The 21,659-nt window shown below is 40.3% G+C and overlaps 1 protein-coding gene across 2 annotated transcripts in view; it reads right to left on the minus strand.

The window, feature by feature from the left end:
- The window catches only part of tenm3 (teneurin transmembrane protein 3), a 233,324-nt gene that overhangs the window by 69,068 nt on the left and 142,597 nt on the right, over positions 1 to 21,659 (minus strand). For both annotated transcript variants that reach the window (XM_078267356.1, XM_078267346.1), the window contains 8 exons: positions 14,400 to 14,546; positions 11,257 to 11,387; positions 11,011 to 11,099; positions 7,360 to 7,479; positions 5,483 to 5,615; positions 4,986 to 5,114; positions 1,994 to 2,125; positions 660 to 795 (listed from right to left, as the gene is read on the minus strand). In XM_078267356.1, coding sequence (XP_078123482.1) covers positions 660 to 795; positions 1,994 to 2,125; positions 4,986 to 5,114; positions 5,483 to 5,615; positions 7,360 to 7,479; positions 11,011 to 11,099; positions 11,257 to 11,387; positions 14,400 to 14,546 — 1,017 coding nt within the window. The remainder of the gene's footprint in view (positions 1 to 659; positions 796 to 1,993; positions 2,126 to 4,985; positions 5,115 to 5,482; positions 5,616 to 7,359; positions 7,480 to 11,010; positions 11,100 to 11,256; positions 11,388 to 14,399; positions 14,547 to 21,659) is intronic.

Consider the following 21,659-nt stretch of genomic DNA (forward strand, 5'->3'; position numbering starts at 1 on the left):
TTGCCTCCACTGCTCAAGTGCTTCAACTGAATCTTGCAGACACGCAGCCTTAACTTATGACAACACAAACATCAGATGCTTTAAATGAACGCAGACACATGGCAAGTTTATCAGAGGATTAAGGATTCACACTGGTAGCTGTGCAGTCCAACAACAGCCTTCCTCAGTACTGCTGTCACTGATCAGATGCAACTTGATCAGTAGCTTTTTATGAAGGGGGGGGCAGATTATCCTAGGAGGTCCAGGGATTCAAACCAGTGACCTTCTGGTCACAACACCACTCAACCTCCAGGCTTCTTTCATATAAAAAAAACAGCACAAAGCGAGTTAATTGTAAAATCATTAAGGAAACCGCATTATTGCATTTCCATTGTGCGTTGTAAAAGCAAAGCTGGTATACTCGTCTATAGAACTCTTTTCACATGAACGTGCTGCAGATCACACATTACAGCAATTTAGCTTGGTTTCTCATCACCTTTAGGATTGAAATACGTTTACTCTCGACATAGAAGGCATTACATGGTCAGGCCCCTCTGTGCTTACATAATTTTTTTATGCCCCTGAGAAATGAGAAGAGCCTCAGGTTCTCAGAGCAGGAACCTCTGGCAGGGTCACATTTTTAAAAGGTTTATGTTATTTTCTATAAGCAGCAAACTCACCAACTGCCTCAGATAGTCCATAGACGGGTTGGCCATAGGCGTCTGTCTTGTCCCAGATAAAGGTGTAGGATAGATTTGGTTGGGCAGGGAACCATTTCTGGAAAAGTCGACCCACCACCGCCACCATCAGGTGAACCTGGAGAAACAGCACCAGACACAAAGGTCACGTAATGGTAGTTCAGGTTAGGGTTTCACTAGTCTCGCATTACCAGACCTGCCTCCGCAGCGCTGCGGAGAAGGGTCTGGCTAGTCCACACAGCATTCCGGGATGGAAGAAAAACGTGCTCTGGTTTATTGGCATTTCTTTAAACCAATCACAATCGTCTTGAGTGGTGCTAAGCACCGGACGGAGCCACGGTGCCTCTGCAAAATAGCCTCGGGAAGGAACTTGTTTTGGTGGAAGGTGTGTACGTTCAAAAGTTGTTAGTCGTGCAACAGAAAACTCAGATTGGACAGATAGTCTAGCTAGCTGTCTGGATTTACCCTGCAGAGAGCTGAGGAGCAGTTAACCATAGTCCTCAGAAATCCACCGGCGGTTAGAACGCCCACACAAAGAAAGCGAAAGGTAATGGAGAGAGACTGACATCCGGCAAAATTTCCGGCGGCACTTTAGCAATCCCGGAAGTGGAACATCGTGGATATAGACTAGGGTTACATTGATAGGGGCAGTGATGCTGATTAGTTGATGCTGTCAGTGGTCAGCTTTCTGAATTGGTGTGCTGTTTCATATCATAGTGTTTTTTGAGGAACTATTATATATATATATATAATAATAATAACATAAGTAAAAACACCCATGCTAAAGTTGACTAAAAAGAGGAATAAAAAATCATCTTTTGAAAATTAATCTTAATGCCTTAATTAAAAAAATTAGGAAAAATCCAATCTTTAAGGACACCAATGGTCTTTGTGACTGAATAATGTTTCGTAAATAAATAAATGTTCTTCTTTAAAATACATACCTATGTTAAATTCCCATAGAGGCAGGCAGATTTTTATTTATAAAGGCCAGTTATTTCATGGATCCAGGATACTATGCATCCTGATAAAGTTCCCTTGGCCTTTGGAATTAAAATAGCCCCACATCATCACATACCCTTCACCATACCTAGAGATTGCCATGGTTTTATGTCTGTTAGCCTAATAGCTGGTTTGATTTGCATTGAGAGATGATTTTATGGAAAGTACCCCAAAAGATGATTTTTTATTCCTCTTCTTAGTCAACTTTAGCATGGGTGTATTCACTTATAGTTAGCACACACACACACACACACACACACACACACACACACATATATATATATATATATATAATATAATGTAACATATCTCACCTTCATCAGGTTGAAAGGTATGGATGACTGTGTCATGGCGACTTTGAGGACCGGTTTATATCCTGCAGCTCTGGAGCTCAGGTAGATCAGGCTTAGATCGCTGCCTGGTATTGAGGTTTCTTCTTGTAAAACCTGCAGAGGGATAAAATAACACAGAAAGCACATCAGCACCTAACACTATTTCCATGCCTCGAGTGGTATTTGAAGGGAATGGACTGCTAATTGGCACACACTTTTACTTGGCCGCTGGCAGTGTTTGCAGTGAGAATGCTCGGAAGAGATGAAACCATCTGGGGCCATGACAGGTGTGCATATTTAAGACCATGGCTACTGTCCCACTTAATACAGTGACATGTATGTGCTAGAGGTGGGTGATTTATTTATAAATAAAATGTTTAAGCATTGATGTATTGGCTTTAAAAAACTATTTGTCTAATCAGAAGCATAAAGAGCCCCCAATATCCCCCTTTATATTTACTTCTCAAGCAGTACTTGAATTTATCCAAAATAGGTGCCAGTACCCTAATTGACCCTTCGCTAAGCCACGCCCGAAAACCGCCACAGGCCAATCGTGGCTTAGCAACCGTAACTAGGCGCGGGAGGTCTGTCAAGCTTTCGAGCGAGGGAAACACCGTACGCTGAAGCGCTGTGCAAATCCGATACCCGGTATCCTAAAAGATTGGACAGGGTGGTTCACAACTAGCTAAATGTCGACAGTATTAAAAAAAACACATAAGTTTGCTCCAAGGTAAGAACACGCTAATGTTAGCTAGCTAGCTAGCTGGAAATAATGACGGTCCTTTGTTCATAATGCATATATTTGAATGTCAAATAAAGGACAATTCCGGCGCAAAACGAACCTAGGGGTTAATAACAGATGTGTATCCACTCGATCTCTCTCTGGGACAGAGCTGATTAGCTTACAACGCTAGTATTCGGGGCACAGGGAAAGTAAAAACCACCACACCACACTTCAACGGTAGCATGATGAGGGTCCCTAAACGTAAACCGAAGCATTGAGAACTTTGTAAATGTACAGACAGTTTATTAAAAAGATAGATTATGAAGACTGTTGCGTTCTCGTATACAGGCGGCCGCCGTCTTGGGAGCTACTGTCTTTCTGAACTATCTTTTTAAGAGACAGTCACCTTCTTCTTTTCCAAATTGGCTAACCTGTGGGTATGTTTACAACATTGCTGATCACCTATGCTTGTGTTTTCTGCCCTGCCACACTTCTTTTTTAGCGATGTCTCTGTACTCCAAAAGCTCAGCAGTTAATCCCTTGAGTGCATTATTGTGCCTCATTATTACCCATAGACATGGTGGCTTGAACTACTGTGCAGTCCTGTAATGCCAAGGAAGTTCTATGATATAACTGAACACAAAAGGGTTGCAGTGACAATTGGTGGCACCATTGCATCAGAGCAACAAAGTCCTGTGTTTTTATTTCTAATTTTAATTTTCCCCCCTGATGCTCTGCCCTTCTCTCCTACCACCATCCCAGAGCCATGCACATCTGGGATTACATTTCACTGGAAATGTGCCTTGTTCGATTTCATGTGACAAATAAAACTGATTGTTTGAAGGTGTGCTTATTTCACTGATGCAACACTTTTTGCAATTGCAACACTTGGTTTAAAAAGTTAGATCAAGAGTCAGAGGTTGAGAACATAAGTAAGACCTTTGATAAAGAGGTGGAAAAAGGAGATTGGCAAATTTAAGAAAAAAAACATAGCTCCTCAGGGAATAATCCATCTAGACTGTTCCTGTGTTATATTTTTTCAACTGCACTATTGCCTTTTCATTAGCCGAGCATTTAGTGTTCATTACAGATCCATTACATCCCCTTTAAGACTGCCCTTTTCCTTGCCCTCGTCGCTAATGGACTCAGCTCCACCAAAAGCTAAGTAGCAGCTTTCCATTCGATTGCTTTTGATCTACACACACACACACACACGTGCGCGCGCACACTCTGCGTCACACATGCTTTCCTTCGTGCACACACTCTTTCACCTTAATCGCAGATAGTCAGGCACATGCTCACATGCTTGTCAAATAAAAAATAATAATGGGGCGCTGGTTCAGGGTTGTAAAAATATAAAAACACACATGGAGTTCTGTCATCTGTTTCATTTCCTCTGCGGACTGTTTAAAGCAATGTGACGATAAAGAACCACACAAATGTGCTATTAGGCTTTTTGGAAATTAGAGGCAGGACACCGGGTGGGGCTCTGTGTGTGTGTGTGTGTGTGTGTGTGTGTGTGTGTGTGTGTGTGTGTGTGTGTGTGTACCACTCCAGAGCCACAGTTCCTCAGCTGTGGTAATGGTGTGTGTGTGTTAGTATGTGTGAGTGAGTGAGTGAGTGTGTGCGTGTGTGTGTGTGTGTGTGTGTGTGTGTGTGTGTGTGTGTGTGTGTGTTTGTGTGTTTGTTTCTATCCCTATTTGTCTGTCCAGGAGCAAACCTGTTACTGTAAATGTATTAGCATTTAGCAGTTTCTTTGACAGTTTTCCTTCATAGCAAAAGAGAGTAAACAACTAAGATTATTTTTTATTTATTTTTAAACTTGAATGAACATAGCGTGAAAGGATCAGATCGTCAAGCGTTGTCCAAATGACGTAACTATTGCCATGACGTAGTTCAGCTGCTGGTTTTTCGTCATCCCGATAGAAATGATATAGAAAGATATAAGACAGATATTTTTATATCGTTTAGAAAATCTATACTGTCAAATCGCGCACATCGTCAACAATACGTATGTATCGTGTATATGTATTGTTGATCATCTCTTATCATTGTGTGTTGTAACCCGAGCTTCTCTGTTCTTTGCTTTGGTAGCCGGGCCGGCCCAGACTTTGAATGTCATATATAGCCCCTTTAAATTTCCACTACAATACCATTCATTGACCATTCTGACTGAAATCTTATTTTTAGTAATAGTGTCCATATTGGCCTTGGATATTGGACTATTTAGTCCTCTGTGGTATTTATTACCTCTGTTTCAGGTATGATGGGTCCATCCTCCGTTGAAGCTTTGTAAAACGTAGACAGAGGAGAAGCAACAATGACAGGACTGGGTCTGATGAAACCACTCAGGTCACAGCTAGGAATGTCATTCTCCTCCTGAAACAGCCAGACATAACGTGTGCCAGTTAGTCTTTTCATTCACCGAGGCATCAATTCATTGAAACAATGAGTCCATTAGTCACTCACTTAGTCAGTCAGTGTCAGTCTGATAGCGTATACGTCATGAAAAGAATAGGAATGTCATCCTGCTCCATGTGGTAATCAAATCATTATGTCAGTAACAAATTCAACAACTGCATGATCAGTCAGTGGAAAAGAACAAAAAAAAGTCAATGAGGAAAGCTTCAAGATGGCATTTAAAGCAACTGGAACATACACACGTGTAGTTTCTGTCAGGCAGACAGCAGTCCATGACCCCGTGATGACAGACAAATATCTAGACAGACAGCAGTGACACCGCTCACCTTCTTCATAACCATTGTGTCCATCACATAGAAGACGTTCCATGGCACCCACACAGTTCTGTACTGAGTGAGGAATGGAGCACGCTCAAAACTCAATGTTAGCGATGCCCCGCCATTGGCCAGGAGATCGAACCTGCAGCACGTCAATGAGAAACATGCACAAAAAGATGTACTGTAAGTGCTAGTTTGTATACTGACGGTGCATATCATTCCATATCTTCAATATACGCAACTCACCAAAAAGCTAACTTACAGTTAACCTTCTTTATATTTTTGGCATTACATATATTTTTTGTTTTGATTTTTGATATCTATTTATTGATATTTGTATACTCGCAGCTTTATTGATATATTATATTTGTAGTCTTTCCTACTTTGTACTGCAACTGCTGCTCAACAATTTCCATTCTGATTAATAATGGTCTATCTTATTTTATTCATATGTTTTTGTTGTCTTTGCACATCTTTTGGTTTTCTGTGTTTCTCTGTGTGTGTGTGTGTGTGTGTGTGTGTGTGTGTGTGTGTGTGTTCTGCAGTGATTGATGCATTCTTTTGAATTCAATGCATTTCCAATGCAAGAGTCTTATTCCACTCCTGCACACATTCACACCTCTTCAGCTGAAGTGCTTTAGATTGAAGATAGAGCTTGGAGTGGATAGGAGGGAGGGGGAGGGGGGGGGTATACAGTATATGTGATTTAACAGCTCTCCCTTTGTTTTGAACTGAACTGGCTTTTCATGAAATGTTTTATGCAAGTATCTGTCAAGTATAACACTTGAAATGATAAAGGCGCATGCAGATGACAAGGTAGTACACGATGTAAACCATACTTAGGTGTTTCATCTATGTTTGCTTTTAAATTGATTTGCCCACAAACTCAATGAAATATGTCAATGTTGTATAAGGGAGGTCTTGCTACAAAATATTTGTGGAGTTCATCACAGACAATAGACACTCTACTAAAATTATAATTCTTGATTTATTATTTTGTCATTATTTTCAGGATAATTTAGGCTACTCAGAAATGTCATCACTTGGCATGTCAGTGGTACTGTAGGCTACTTATTTAACTTTTACGCAGTTTGATTTAGTTCTGTATGCAGATTTATGGTTATGGTTTCTTTTCACAATGGACATTAGGAAGAGTGAGGTGCGCTGAGCCAAGTAGTCTGTGCATTTTGATTGTGACAATGGGAAAGAGGGGTACAATTTGTGCTACAAACTGTGTCCAATGTTCATTTAGTCACTACACTGAAACAGGTCCAGGATCCTTTATTGAGGCAGTGGCTTTACTTCACCTGTGGGACCAGAGGAACTGCACTGAAAGGGGAGGAATCAAACACTAACTAACCTGATATAAATACATATAATTCAATTCACTACAATTTTTTTTTACAGTGTCAAACCATAAAAGAAGTTGTCTCATATCTTTACAGATAGAGTAGGTCTAGACTAGAGCACTGCGTGGGACTGTTTTCTTAATCCCGCTCCTGAATAAAAAAATAGCTTTATAGCATTTGGTGCGACAGCGGCAAGGAAAAACTTCCTTTTAACAGGCAGAAAACTCGGGCAGAATAGAATCAAATTATTCAATATGTTTCTTTAGTGAAGAAATATAGTGGTGCACAGCTGGTTTTAGGTTTGTCTAATAATGTTTGCACACAGATTATCTAATTTTACATCATCAGGTGCCCTGTTAGTCTCTGGCAGCTCTCACACACATTGTTCCATCAATTCCATTTCTCAAGTTAATTCTGTTAATAAAGAAGGCATATCTACTGTCCTTTGATAAGTAAAGAAAAAAAAACGATGCAAGGTACATATTAAAACAGGTTGCAAATATTGTATATACACATAAATAATAAACAAGTACACACATGCCATCCTTGCGTGTTACAGTGTTTCCGTGTTCAGCATAGTCGACGAACGTCACGTTGACTCCAATCAGAGGTGTCCCGTCCGCTGTCAACACCTGACCTCGAATTATCGACACCAAGCTGGAGAGAGAGAGAGACAGAGAGAGAGAGAGGGAGGGAGGGAGATAGAGAGAGAGAGAGAGAGAGAGAGAGAGAGAGAGAGAGAGAGAGACAGAGAGAGAGAGAGAGAGAGAGAGAGAGAGAGAGAGATATATGGTAGACAGAGGTGAGGCACGGGATGGCACCCCCCTGAAATTTGGCTGACTGTTCTGCCAATCTTCCCAGCCTTTGTCACATGACCAATTAATGTTTCCATGATAACTATCCAAAATAGGTATTGTATTCGCATAGACAATTTGTTTAAAATGAAAAAAGTGAAACTAATAATGAATGTGGTGTTTTATTTAGCATTGTATTGTTCTATCATATCCAATATTTCCTGTATTTCTAAGCAGTTTTTTTTTATGCTGTATTCTGATACAATGTGTACAATCCTTTTGTGTCTTATAATTTAAGTGCTTTTGTTTAATTCTTTTGTATGTTGTTCTAAATTAAATGAATTGGTAAAACTGCACTGTGCATCATTTACAATAGAAGCTACCTTATATTTACTGTAATTAATTGAGAAAAGTGAGCCATCATGGACACAAAATACCCCCTATCTTTGACCTGAGTCCCTGTGGTTGGGCAAAACAAGTGCTGGAAAACTGTCTTGGGCCAGACATACAATAATACCCTCACACCCTTCCACACAGAGAGACCCTGGTGCCTTTCTTATCATCACAGTGCAGTGAGACATCACTTGAAACAACAACTGTGGTAGTAACTGCTGAGCTGTGGGAGCGGGGGAGCACTGTAGTGGGACACTGATGTTACTAGGGCACTCACAGCATGCCTGCACATCCTCGCCACACTACATTGCAGTTTTACACCAGTGCTTTCAGGAGCCACATTCAAGTGAACTTGATGATGTTGTCCATTGGAATTACTCTGTTCTTCTACTTCTTATTATTATGTAATCTTATGTAGCCTAATCTCCAATGTTTAGAAATAAAGCAACAAAAAATACAGTCCTGGCATTTACCAGCCACTGATAAACTGTCAGCTACAGCTGTCATGACGGCAGTTATACTAGCAGTGATAACGTAACTCAGACTACAGTTAGCTCTTGTCCCAAACCATCAGCAGGCAGCAAGGGTTAAAAACACAGAAGCCCCCCTCACACAACTAACAATTTCCATTTGTTGCAATAAATGGTTAAATCTATGACGAGAGTGTTCCTGACTGAAATATATGTAACGGAAGTATGTATGAAAACCCTGTTGTTTACCATTCAAATATACCGGACTTTTCATAGCTTCTACGCCAGATGGGTTACATGACTGCAGCGTAAACAGGCAGATTTACTTATGCAAAACTATGCCAATACAGGATTTACAGGGATATACAAGTAGTATTAATCAGCATCACAGAAAGAAATATTTTTTTTTGAGCTGTCTTACATTAAAACAGGTGCTTCTTCCTGCAGTTTCAGTGCAAAACCATCCACCGGCTTATGTTCTGACCAGATCGCTAGGGCTATAATCTAATTAGGAACTCTGAGCTAACAGAAATGAATCCTTTAGGAAAAATATTTCCGATTTCTTTTTCGATTCACGCAGTTTTTATGGCACAAAAGGAACTTTGATCTTTTCATAAGCTGTCAGTCATTCCAGTTTGTTTTCTACACATGTGTGCACATCGTACTGATTATGGCGCTCAAAATGCCGTCTATATGTGCACTCTCTTTGAAAGTTGTGCATGCAAAGTTGTGCTTTGGCATGTGTGCATACACTTGCCGCTGTGGTATGTTTGTCTCCCTGTACAAGTTTGTGTGTTTAAGTTTGTCACCGTTAGCACACCGAAGGAAATTAAGGAAAAAAAACATAATTTCTTCATCTTCTCAAGTGTAAACGTCCCATTTTAAACACCCTTTAACCACACACACAGACACACACACACACACACACAGATAGACAGACACACACACAGACACACACACACACACACACACACACACACACACACACACACACACACACACACACACACACACACATAAAACATTTTTATTATAAGGTTGCAGGCCCATTCCATTATGGAAATACAGGACATTTTTATTACAGGGTTGTGGCCCTCTGCTCTTATGAAACATTCAGGCTAGCATAAAGAATGTGACAAAAGAAAAATGGTTGAACAGAATTGCTGTCATGTTTCTTCCCTGTCAGTTGCTCTGCCTTTCACTCTCTGTATTTTACAGACTACCCCCCTTTCTTTTTCTCTCATAATGTTTAATGAATGTTTTGTCTGAGGCAGATGTGGGCAGAAATGACTTTTGGCAAGCAAAAAAAGGGAAGACCTGTTGTGATCTCTGTCTCACTCTAACATTTCTGTTCTATTCATCTGGACAGAAAGCAGAGCCAACATGCAACCATCATATTACTGTAGATAAAGTAGGGTGTGCTATAACCTGCAGGTAGAAGAATTATGAGTCAAACAATCAGCGCTGTAGAAAGTAAGAAATAGAAAAGACACTAATTATGCATGATTTCACTTTGATGAAAAACAACAGTGTTGTGGAAGTAATTTTAACCCTGCTTTAAAGGAACACGCCGACTTATTGGGACTTTAGCTTATTTACAGTGACCCCCAGAGTTAGATAAGTCCCTACATACATGTCTGACGGCTCCACCGGTAGCTTAGCCTATAGCACGAATCCTGAAGGTAATCGGTTCCAACTAGCATACTGCTCCGAATAATTGACAAAATAACGCCAACATGTTCCTATTTACACGTTGTGATTTGTATAGTCACAGCGTGTACAAATAACAAGGTCACGTTAACATACAGGACTTTGAAGCAAGAAGGCGGAGTTTGCTTCCCGGGGAAAACAGAATACTTTTGCCCAGGAAATGCATGTTCCTTGGGAGTGTTTTAATACAAACCACTATCTTTTCCTAAACTCAACTAGACGTTTTGGTGCCTAAACTTAACTTTTGTCGCCGCATAACGTTTACCTTTTCTTGCCTAAACTTAACTGTTCCGCCGAAACGACCAGCAGCTCGCGGTGTTCTGTACCCGGCTCACAGTCACCTATTCAGGGGTAAGTGATCCACCAACTACCGCTGACCTGATGGAGCACCATGCAGAGCACTGCGTGTTGCACAAACTCATACTAAGAATAAAAATAATATACATAATCAAATATTAAGTATGTCTTCTTTTTGTAGTATCATTACTAATGGTTAGGATTACATTTCACTCACCATCTTATTCAGTCACTGAAATTGTACTAATACCAACCGTTTAACCCAGTTATCAAAACCAAACTATTTGAATATGAAAGCAAACGAGAACACATCTAAAATGTCCAGAGTCGTCCACTGCAATTAAAAACTGTGCGCAGGAAGTAGCTCTGCAAAATTGACTACATACACGTACATGTACGTGGTTTGAAATGCATGGTTTAAACTGTGTATTTGTTAACAACCTGTCTGGCCTGTCTGTTGCCTGCTGATGTTACTGAATGCCCAGAATTCAGCGAGGGAAAAACACAAACAGAGACAGGATTACCTTTTATTGAATGGACTGTCTCCAGTGATGACGTGAGTGGATTCAGGACCAAGTAGGAAGTGAATGCGCTGGTAGAAAGACCTGGCAGCCTAAGGAAAATAAAAAAAAGGAAGTCAATACAGAGACAGATGCTGCTTCCTGTTACCTCCCGCTGGTATCTTGTGCTACACTGAAAAGTGATGTGGATTTGTGTACCAGGAAATGACAGTTCTTATTTTGAATGAATTTCTGATTGGAGCTCCTTACCTGCTGGGGAGCCAATAAGGACGGAGACTGGCTGAGCACCTCCACCGGGTCAGGTGACCCTTTGCAGTATAACTGGTTCTGACAGGAGGGCTGCAGACAGCAGTCTGGATCCATACAGTCAGACAAGCCATCTGAAACACACACACAAAACACACACATACACACACACACACACACACACACACACACACACACACACACACACACACACACACACACACACACACACACACACACACAAACACGCACCGTTATTATATTCAGAAACCTGAAAAGGATGCATTGGGACCTGAAATGGAAGGTCGACTGATGCAAGGATGGGGAGGCAACTGAGGGATTACATAAAAAGCAATGAAGGTTGATGAAGGGATTAAGAATAACTAACAATGCACGCATAAGGCAAGGGCAGAGGAACCAAGCAGAATTAAGGATGAAGGGATAAAAAAGAGATAAAGATGGAAGATAATGCATGGAGAGTATGGTCACATACACCATCGAGATTTAAAGGAACACGCCGACTTATTGGGACTTTAGCTTATTCACCGTAACTCCCAGAGTTAGATAAGTCCATACATACCCTTCTCATCTCCGTGCGTGCTGTAACGCAGTCTGACGCCCCCAGCATTAGCTTAGCCTAGCACAGATCCTGAAGGTAATCGGTTCCAACTAGCCGACTGTTCCCAATAAGTGACAAAATAACGCAAACATGTTCCTATTTACATGTTGTGATTTGTATAGTCACAGCGTGTTCCTTTAAGGGAATAAGAGCATAGAGGACAAGAGGGATACTGTGTTGTCCAAATAAGATCTGTCAAACATGGATGGGCTTCTGAGGTAGAAAGGAATAAATGAAGTCAGAGATGGAGAGAATGTAATGAAAAGAAGAAAAAAAAAAAAAAGAGTGGAAAGTGGACAAGGATGGATTGACTTGTAGCAGTATCAAAGAGAAAAAGAACAAGAAGACTGTTCCCTTGTACTCTGGATTTTCCGATGAGGGGAAAAAAGAAGGAATGGATGAATGAAGAAAAGATGGAGCAATGTAGTAGAATTAGAACGTGAGCAGTGTGTGTTTATAAGGCGCTGCCAAGAAAAATAAAGTCAGAGGGAAGGAAGAAGGACTGAGGGCTGCAATGATGAGAAGCAGGGATTGAATGATGGGAGAAGAGAGATTAGGAAAGGAGGGATACGTAAAGGACAGGGACCAAGAGAGCGGAGGAGCGGAGCAGGGAGACAGATGGAGAGACGGAAGGATGGAAGGAGGTATGTGAGGTAATAAAATATGGGCTGCCATTTGTCTCTGTTAGTTTATAAAAGCCAGTTGTACATCTGGCGAACAGGCACCAGGGACTGCCATTACACACACACACACACACACACACACACACACACACACACACACACACACACACACACACACAGACTTTCCTTCTCATCTTCTTTTCCTCTCCAGCGGTTGTACAGTTCAGAAAGGGAGGTTCGGGGTGAGCTGATTATCTTACTACTGTGTTTGTTTTGCGAGTTGTGTTTTGCTTTGGTGGTGAAGAGGTTGTACCAGGATGAAATGTTTAAGGTGAACAATGAGTGAACAGTGAACTGGAGTTAAAATATCCTTGCTGACATGAAAAGTCCTAAGATCCTTAGCAGGTGGAGGCGCTGTTCTGTGCAAAGGACAGGCAGGTGTCAATCTCGCTTCCCAGGTATTTAAAGGACTCAACCTGGTCCACCAGCTAACCCTGAGAGGATACTGAGAGGTTAGATGAGATGGGAAGGTCTTTTGACTCTGCTCCCACATCGCAGCTCCTTTTTTAACACTGGGTCTGTGTTTGAAAAATAAAGCCTCAAAAGGATTTCCATGTGACGTACCTTTTCATCTAAGATAAGCTGATGTCTGCTGATATAGCTAGGCGCTTTAGGTAGGTACTCTCTTGCTTGCTATAACATCTAACATAGGCTAGATACTTACGTAAGCTAATGTCTACATTCCTCTTTTGTTGTCTTACTTTGAGTCAAGTGAGAATGGGGGTTGGGATGATTGAATTTGTATTAGTGCTGTCAAACGATTAAAATATTTAATCGTGATTAATCGCATTAATGTCATAGTTAACTCGCAAGTAATCGCACATTTTTATCTATTCTAAATGTCCCTTGATTTCTTTTTGTGCCATTATTTTTTCTCATTTTAATGCTCTTATCAACATGAAAAAGGCCTACATGCAGTAGCCATCCACTTAGCTATGGCTGCAGTAAGTTTGTTCTTAGTTGTGGTATCCATGTGCTTCTGTCTGAAGCATAGACTGTTAATATTAATATACAGTCTATGGTCTGAAGTCATCCATTGTCGCCTGGCTTTGACGAGGGGGCAGAGAATTGGCATCAGCTGTGTGCTTGGCCATCAAGTGGTATTTCAGACTGGACGTGCTGCGATGATAGCTCAGTTCACAACGACAAAACACACAGATCACTTTGGTCTTGTCAATGGAACCATTTGGCAACTTTTTAAAAGTAAACTTTCCATTCAGAATCTTATTGGCATCCATTTCGGTGTCTCGCGCTCGCCATCCACTCAAAACGTGACGTTAGCCTACTACTCTTTGGCCGGCTCGCAAGCCCAAACAAGTGTGTGCGGCGTGCCTGTTGTTTTGTTTCCGGTCTAGCTAGATCCGGTGTGGTGTTGTAGTTTTTCTAATGTCACTAGTTGTTGCAACAGCATGTGAAAAAAAACTTTTTTGTTTGCTAGGCCAAAAAGAATGTTAATCTCGCGATATAAAAATTGACGCCGTTAGTTCACTGCATATCTGCAGGGGGGTGGATACAATCATGGTATAGGGTTTCAAATACTGCATGCCATAACAAGATAACATTGCATGTTTCAAACAGCACACATGGATTCATAACTCAAATATCTACATTATGTGATTTTTTTTTAAATTATTTTAAATGCAAATGACTTCCTACAGCATGGCATGGGTTTGAAGACTGAACTCGTTCCTAAATACCCCGACTTGCTAACTGATAACGTTGCTGATTTTGCCACATTTTACCTCATTTTTACCCTATATTTGTCCATCCATCAAAAAAATAAAACATGTCATCTATTTAACCATGCATCTGCACACTCGTACAGTGTATGTACACAAATATACCTCCTTCATTGTCCTTGCCATCGGTACAGAGTGTTTCCATGGCTACGTGACACCCGGCCCCTCTCCATCCTGATTGGCAGATGCAGTGCCAGCCGCTGGCCTCCAGAGTGCATCGTCCGTTGTTGTTGCAGAGACCTGGACAACCCTCTGGGCACAGGGGACAAACACACAGTTAGAAAAGTTAGAGCAGTGAGGTAGTGGGCTGGGGACACGGCTCGCCATCAGGGTGGGAACTATAGGCTTCAACCAATATACATTTTTGAAGGAAGGTGATGATAATTTTGTACTGGAGCTCTGAAAGACGATAATAAATGCAAAATAGTTTCCCTTCTCAGCTCGGAGAAGCCTCTGAAACAGCACTGAGACCATCATGGGACAATGAAGAAGCAGCCCGTCTTAAGGCAGGAGGCAGGGATTAGTACAGGTTTTATACACTGCTGAGTGAAATCCTCCTACACCCCTGAAGGTATTTCTCTATCTTTGGTAGGGTGAAATTTGTTTTTCTGCCCCAGTTTAAAGGTATGGATGCTGTTTCAGAAGCTTTACTCACCTCACAAGACTTCTCAAGGAAATACTCATTACTTGAGTTTTTTTTAATTATTTTAATTTACACGTTAGTACAAAATGCTAGCTTCAGTCCAAAATACCTTAAAAAAGACTTCAAAGACCCATATTGGTTAAATCCTGATGTGTATAAAGGCATTTGGCCCTGTGTGATCAACCTTTCTCCAGCAAATGGACTGACAGACTGAAAGACAGATTGATAGACAAATAAGACAGATCAATACATTAACCCACATGTGAGAGACACAGACTGACAGACAGACAAACAGTCAGCATTGAAATGCACTGACGTTGTAGTTTCACATGAACCACTAAGATTGTCTACAGCCAAAATGGCTACTGTGTGTTCCACGGCTTCAATCAGAAATTAATTCAAAGTAAAAGTTTTTTTTTCATCTGTAAACAAAGAAAGAAGATGTTATTGTTACATAAAATGATGATGGAAAACAGGCATACAAAAAAAAACAAATAAAAAAAAAAAAAAATCTAAGTTGAAAGCATAATCCTAAAATTTTAGTTTATCTGTTCAAAGTGAAGTCTAACCAAATCTGAGGGAAAAATGTTAACACCCGGCAAGCTGACAACGACTGTTCTTTGAAAGGAAGTTCTTTTGCTTTAGAAATAGGGATTCCTTTGAAAAACAAAATCACAGGTTAAAATCCATGTGAAAACACAACAGGTAGACAGATACACAGCGCACAAAGTATAGGGAGGGCAGGGTGGTTTGGACTGCATGCCTCCAAATGCTATACTTTATGCCTCTGTTTGACATTCCTCCATCACAGAAAAGACAGTGAGGCTGGCAACCAGATTGATAAACGGTGAGTGCCCGGAACCAAGCAAAGCCCAGCTGGAGAGACAGAAAAAGGGATGGAGGTAAAGATGAAGGGTGAGGTGGTGAGAAGGGGGGAAAGTTGAAGAAAATAGAGAGAGAGAGAAAGGAAAGTGAAGGTACATAGACGGAAGACAGAGGAACAGCAGCTGGCTAAATTCACACATACATATACATATATATATATATATATATATCAGGCTTGTGGATGCAAGACAAAACAGGAGTCACACATCTTGGGTTTGCGTCTGCGTGTGTGTGTGTGTGTGTGTGTGTGTGTGTGTGTGTGTGCGAGCATTTCCATTTTTGTGAGTATGTGCTTGCGTGCATCTTCATCTGTATAGGCTTTGTGTTTTGTGTGTGGAAATCAGAGACAGGGACAATAAAGATGTGACAGAAAAACAAACACGGCTAATAACAGACTGCCGAAATAACAACAGAAGTATAACAATAACACAACACAAAAAAGGCATACGCCGAGCGTTTAGGAAGACTGACGTGAAAAAAAAAGAATAAAAAAAAGAGAGGAAAAGGCAGGAAAAATAAAATGAAATGGAATGAATCAGAATCAAAAGAAAATGTAAGTTAACAAAGCAGAGTGTGAAGTGGTTGTATTTTGGGACAGTAAGGCCTTTATTAAGTCTTTGGCATGAATTACCTTTATATCCTGAGAATAGGAGAGGGCACGAGGGAGAGAGGGAGGAAAATTAGGGAAAAAAAGTAAATCGAAACAAAAACAGCACTGCCAAATATACTCTCTGTGATGGACAGATGTAAATGGGAGCCAAAGGAAGAGGAGGAGGGGAAGAAAGAGCTGGGATCACGGGACTGCAATAACATAGAGGGAGACACAGCAGTAGAACCTCAACTGTTCATTCAAATCTGTCTTCGTTCACATTTAAATCACACAGGACGGAAGAAGGATCAGAGTCAGCTGATCAACAATTACAAAAAAAGTTGCACAGTTGACATTTTTTCTCAAAACAACAACTTTAAGTAAATACGAAACAACAGAAGTTGGAGAAAAGTTGAAAATTGTTATACTGATATACTGTATAATATATTCTGTATGATATACTGATATACTGTATAATATATTCTGTATGATATACTAAATGTAGCACACTTAGAAGAAGTTAGTAGAGGAAAGTTGAAGCAGCACGGCTCATGTCCTGAGCTGCAGTTCCTCTAATGACCACTAGATGCTGACAAGAAAAGTGTTTAACCGTAGTTTTAATAATAATAATAATAATTTATTACAATGTTTTCACTCTGTTGTTAGAATACACATTACACACCTGAAATACACACACTCAGTACCTATACATGCACTAATGGAGAGATGTCAGAGTGAGGGGGCTGCAGCTGTTGATGGACAGGCACCCCGCGCAGTTGGGGGTTCGGTGCCTTGCTCAAGAGCACCTTGGCAGTGCCCAGAAGGTGAACTGGCACCTCTCCAGCTACCAATCCGTCACCATACTTTGGTCCGTATGGGGACCTGAACTAGCAACCCTCTGGTTCCCAACTCAATTCCCTACAGACTGAGCTACTGCCACCTCAACGGCCTAGGAATGAACTAGCATTAAAGCGCAAAAGGCATTATTGAGTTGCATTATGGGAAGCGTAGGATCTAGCATTTTTGGAACTTGACCCAAATTAGAAGTCATGTTAAAAGTCAGGATCGGGGCAGCTACCATTGATGACACAGGGGTTTAGCAACATGGGGGGGTGTTAACCATAGACTGTAGATAAAGACTCCACTTCCTCCCTCTGTACAAAAGTGAAGCCAAAATATCCCGGATACCGGCGCTGCCATCTTGTTATTTTTGGAGCCAGGGTCTGTGCAGAAGTGATCGGCCAGTGGAGCCGCGGTATCAAAGTCCCGCCCATACACCCGCTCGACAAATCGTGAGTCACTCACAGCTGTCAATCATGATGTTTCACCCTGTTTTTATAGCTTCCAATAACCAATAAAACCCCAGCTTATCTGAAAAAATGAACACCTGAACAAACAGATCAGAACTACTTAAAATGGCATGAAAATATAATTTGACGTGTACTTTGATTTTTTTATTTTGGTCCATGTCCCATCCACTAACATTGAGGGGGCGGGGTTTATGACCCATACTGCAGCCAGCCACCAGGGGGCCATCCAGATGTTGTGGCTTCACTAAGACAGTGTATGCATCCGCCCCTGGTTTTTACATTCTACAACATAAAACACTTGGTCTTTATTTTATAGGCTGGTTCCAGAATGTTTTAGACTTACCGTAATATATTTAAATTGGATTATTTTTGGCCACAAATGTTCCCTGACTTTAACCAAGTGTTTTAGTTGCCTAACCTTAATTACAGTTTTCTCCGCCACACCAATACAAATCTCAACCATCCGGTATAGCCATGTGCAGAAATTTGAGAAATAAATCATTTTAAAACATTGGCATTGAACATAATGCTGGCTTTTGTAGACTCATCCAATATCAATGATTTGTCTGGCGATACAGTGCTTATATTGGGTGGGGGTCATTTGGACTCATGATGTCAGTGTTTCTAAAATTCTGGCTACTGGCCCTAGTCACCTGGCCCTAGTGGATTTCTGAGGACTGTGGTTAACTGCTCCTCAGATCTCTGCAGGGTCAATCCAGACAGCTAGCTAGACTATCTGTCCAATCTCTCGCACAACTATTTTGCAGTATTTTGTATTTTGCATTTTGCTCTGTGAGTTTTTGCCCATGACGATTCTGATTGATTTACAGAAATGCCATTAAATCAGAGCACGTTTTCCTCCCATCCCCGAATGCTATGTGGAATAGCCAGACCCTCCTTCAGTGCGCTTTGGAGGAGGGTCTGGCAAAGCGAGACTACCCTTATGTAAAACAATACTATATCATAGCATTACTGCTTGTTTGGGGACATGTTTAACTGACGCTAGATCAGTCAGTTTATCACACTCAGGTTGCTGCTTGGAAGTCTAGCCTCACTAACCCCACTTTCCAAAAAACTGTTTCCTTGCCTTCACAGCTGACAGCTAGGCCTGTAACAATTATAACATAATTGTCTAACTGTCAATTTTTTCCCCCCACAGTTTCTTTGTTTAACCGCAATTAATTGCTAACATTAGCTAAGGTCTTAAGGGGTACGACTGGTAATTGTTGATTTTGTTTAGCTATGCTAAATTGTAATTATAGCAGTGATTATTGGTCAGACTATATATTTTCATTATTATTTCAATTGTGAGTTGTTGGCACTTGACCCTACACATACTCATAGCAAGAGGAATGGGGGCAATCACAGTTAGAAAATATGTTTTATGATAATAAAGAGGAGTTGTTAACTTCATAGGCTGTGTATTTATGTTATCACATTATCTGGGTCACATGACAGTGTATAACCAAAAAATGTACCCTGGAATTCACTCAAAACTGAATGTGTTTAAAAAAGTAATAAATAAATAAATACAAAAAATTAAATTTGACTGAAAGAGACAATTATATTGTTACTCACAATTATTTCTTTGACAAGTAGTTTGGAATTGTCATCAGCTCTACTGACAGCAATTCAGAAATCTCATACAATTCATGAACAGGATGCAATAAGGAAAGTCAATTAAGAAGTAGTCCTTTTAGCAATTACAGCCACACATAACCTTGACCAACCAATATGACTGCAACTCTATTCAGTACCTGATTGTAAAGGACGGCCATGTTATAATCCAAAATGTTTTTCTTTTCATTGCCCCATACTGCATTGACTCTGAGCTCCTTATCTAGAATATTCCCATGTTGCACACAAAAGGCTTAAACCCAGCTGAATTGATTTACTGCTATCACAGTGCAACGGCCATTTGCTTTGCAATTGTGTAAATACTTGCAATTACACAAATGTTCTGTATGAAATAAGGTATGACTGACATATTTGGCACAAAAGCCGACTTTGCGACAGGGGGACAGGAGATGTAACAGCTTACAGGAAAACTAAGCCTAAAGCAGAGCCAGGATTTCATGGTCTACATCAGAAACTTTCAATATTATATTTGCCTGTGCCTGTACTGAGCTTGTCTTCTAAAAGCATATATTTGTACTGACTATCCCAAGACACAACAAATGTCAAATATACAATGTCAAACATAGGGTATCTACTAGGGAATAAGTGGAACAATAACAGCTCAGTATGTTTTTGGAAGACTATTTCTTTCTTTTCAATGTTTTGTTTTTGTTGCTACCAGTTCTGTTTCATGCTTAATTTTCCCTTTTTTTGTGATCCAGCTTCAACATACCAGAAACTGGATCACTTCCCTGTCTATTGTTGACTGCAGTAACAAGCTGCAGAGAAACCTTAAAAAAACAAGTCATCAATATCAAGCCAATTCATAATACAATGGTAAAAAGCCAGGAATCTAATGTTGGAGGTCAACATAACTCATTCATTTAGGGACTTCCTCCAATTTTGAATTTCTGAGCTATTTCTTTGTAACTTTTGATGAAAAATAACAACTGCAAATATGGTCAGGGTTTTTTTTCAAGAAATTTAGGAGGCTGAAGTAGACATTTGAGTCAATGACAAATACACAGTGTTAACCCTCTGAGGACAAAAGACGCACCGGCGAGTCCAAGAGATGTTTGACAACACTCTGCTCTACTCTACTCAAAAAGCGATATTACAAAATGTCATTTTAGACATTTATTTACAATTGCATTCACATATTAAGCTACTTTTGTGAACCCAAGATTTTGTAAACTCATTTCAAGCACCGAAACAATTGAGAGTAGGTATGTTTTCACAAGAGATTTGATAAATATTTCCGCTTTAGGGCCAAATTATCCCTTTATGCATTGCTCTGGAACAATTTTGGGCCTCACTACACAGAAAGCTGAGTTTGTTCTGCACATTTTGATAGGAAACACATGGGGATCAGCTGATATGCAAACACCCTTAAAAGGAGAATTCAAGAAGATGTCTAAAAATGCCCGTAGACCTCAGAGGGTTTATTAAATGTTATTGTATCAGGATCAACCCCTAGAGACATATCTTCTCATTTTCAATGGTGTCCTGGCGTTCATTAACTAAAAACAAGATGTAAGGTAAAAAAAAAAAAAAACTCTCCAGGTTTTAATTCTATCTCATAAGAAAGTATGTGTGCATCCCAATAGGTAATAAGCCATTGTGCATTTGGGTAAGGACAATCCTGAAACGTAAGCCATCCTAAAACAGTAATAGTACATGTTATCAGAGCTGGCAAAACGATAGAGGGGATGAGAGAAAAAAACAAACAAAAACAGAACATATTCAAGGCATCCAAAATATAAAAATAAGGTCGGAATAAATATGTAAATAAAATAACCGCTGAAGCAGCCACAGCTTCACATGGAGAGAAAGGCAAAGGAAGAAGGGATGATGACAAAAAGCAAGTGATGAGGAGGAGAAGAGAAAAGAGCACAATACCTTTTACTCTAATGTCCGGATTGTGAGCTTTAAGAAGGAAAGGGGGAAAAAAAGAAAGGAAGCAGATAGATAGAAAGAGAGCATTTAGTCCAGAAAAACAGGCAGTAGAATAGTAACAAAACCCCCCCAGTGTCGCCATCAGTGAAAGGAGACACCAGAGAGAGGTAGACATTCAATTAGACACAGACAGAGAAAGGGAGAGAAAGACGCTGTTATTCTTCATCATATTCATCTAAGACACCTCATTAATGCTAGTGATTTTTTTTTAGGGTCCAAAATAAGTTGACTAGTGTACAGTACATATTTTGTTACTGTTATTTTCTTGTCAAACACTGGCTTTAGGAAAAATCATAGGACTCTACTTAAGATATTTCCATGCTGAAAATACAAAAACAGTCAATTAATGAACATGGAAACAGTTG

Source organism: Sander vitreus, chromosome 2 (genome assembly GCF_031162955.1).
Source record: "Sander vitreus isolate 19-12246 chromosome 2, sanVit1, whole genome shotgun sequence".
Lineage (NCBI taxonomy): Eukaryota > Metazoa > Chordata > Actinopteri > Perciformes > Percidae > Sander > Sander vitreus.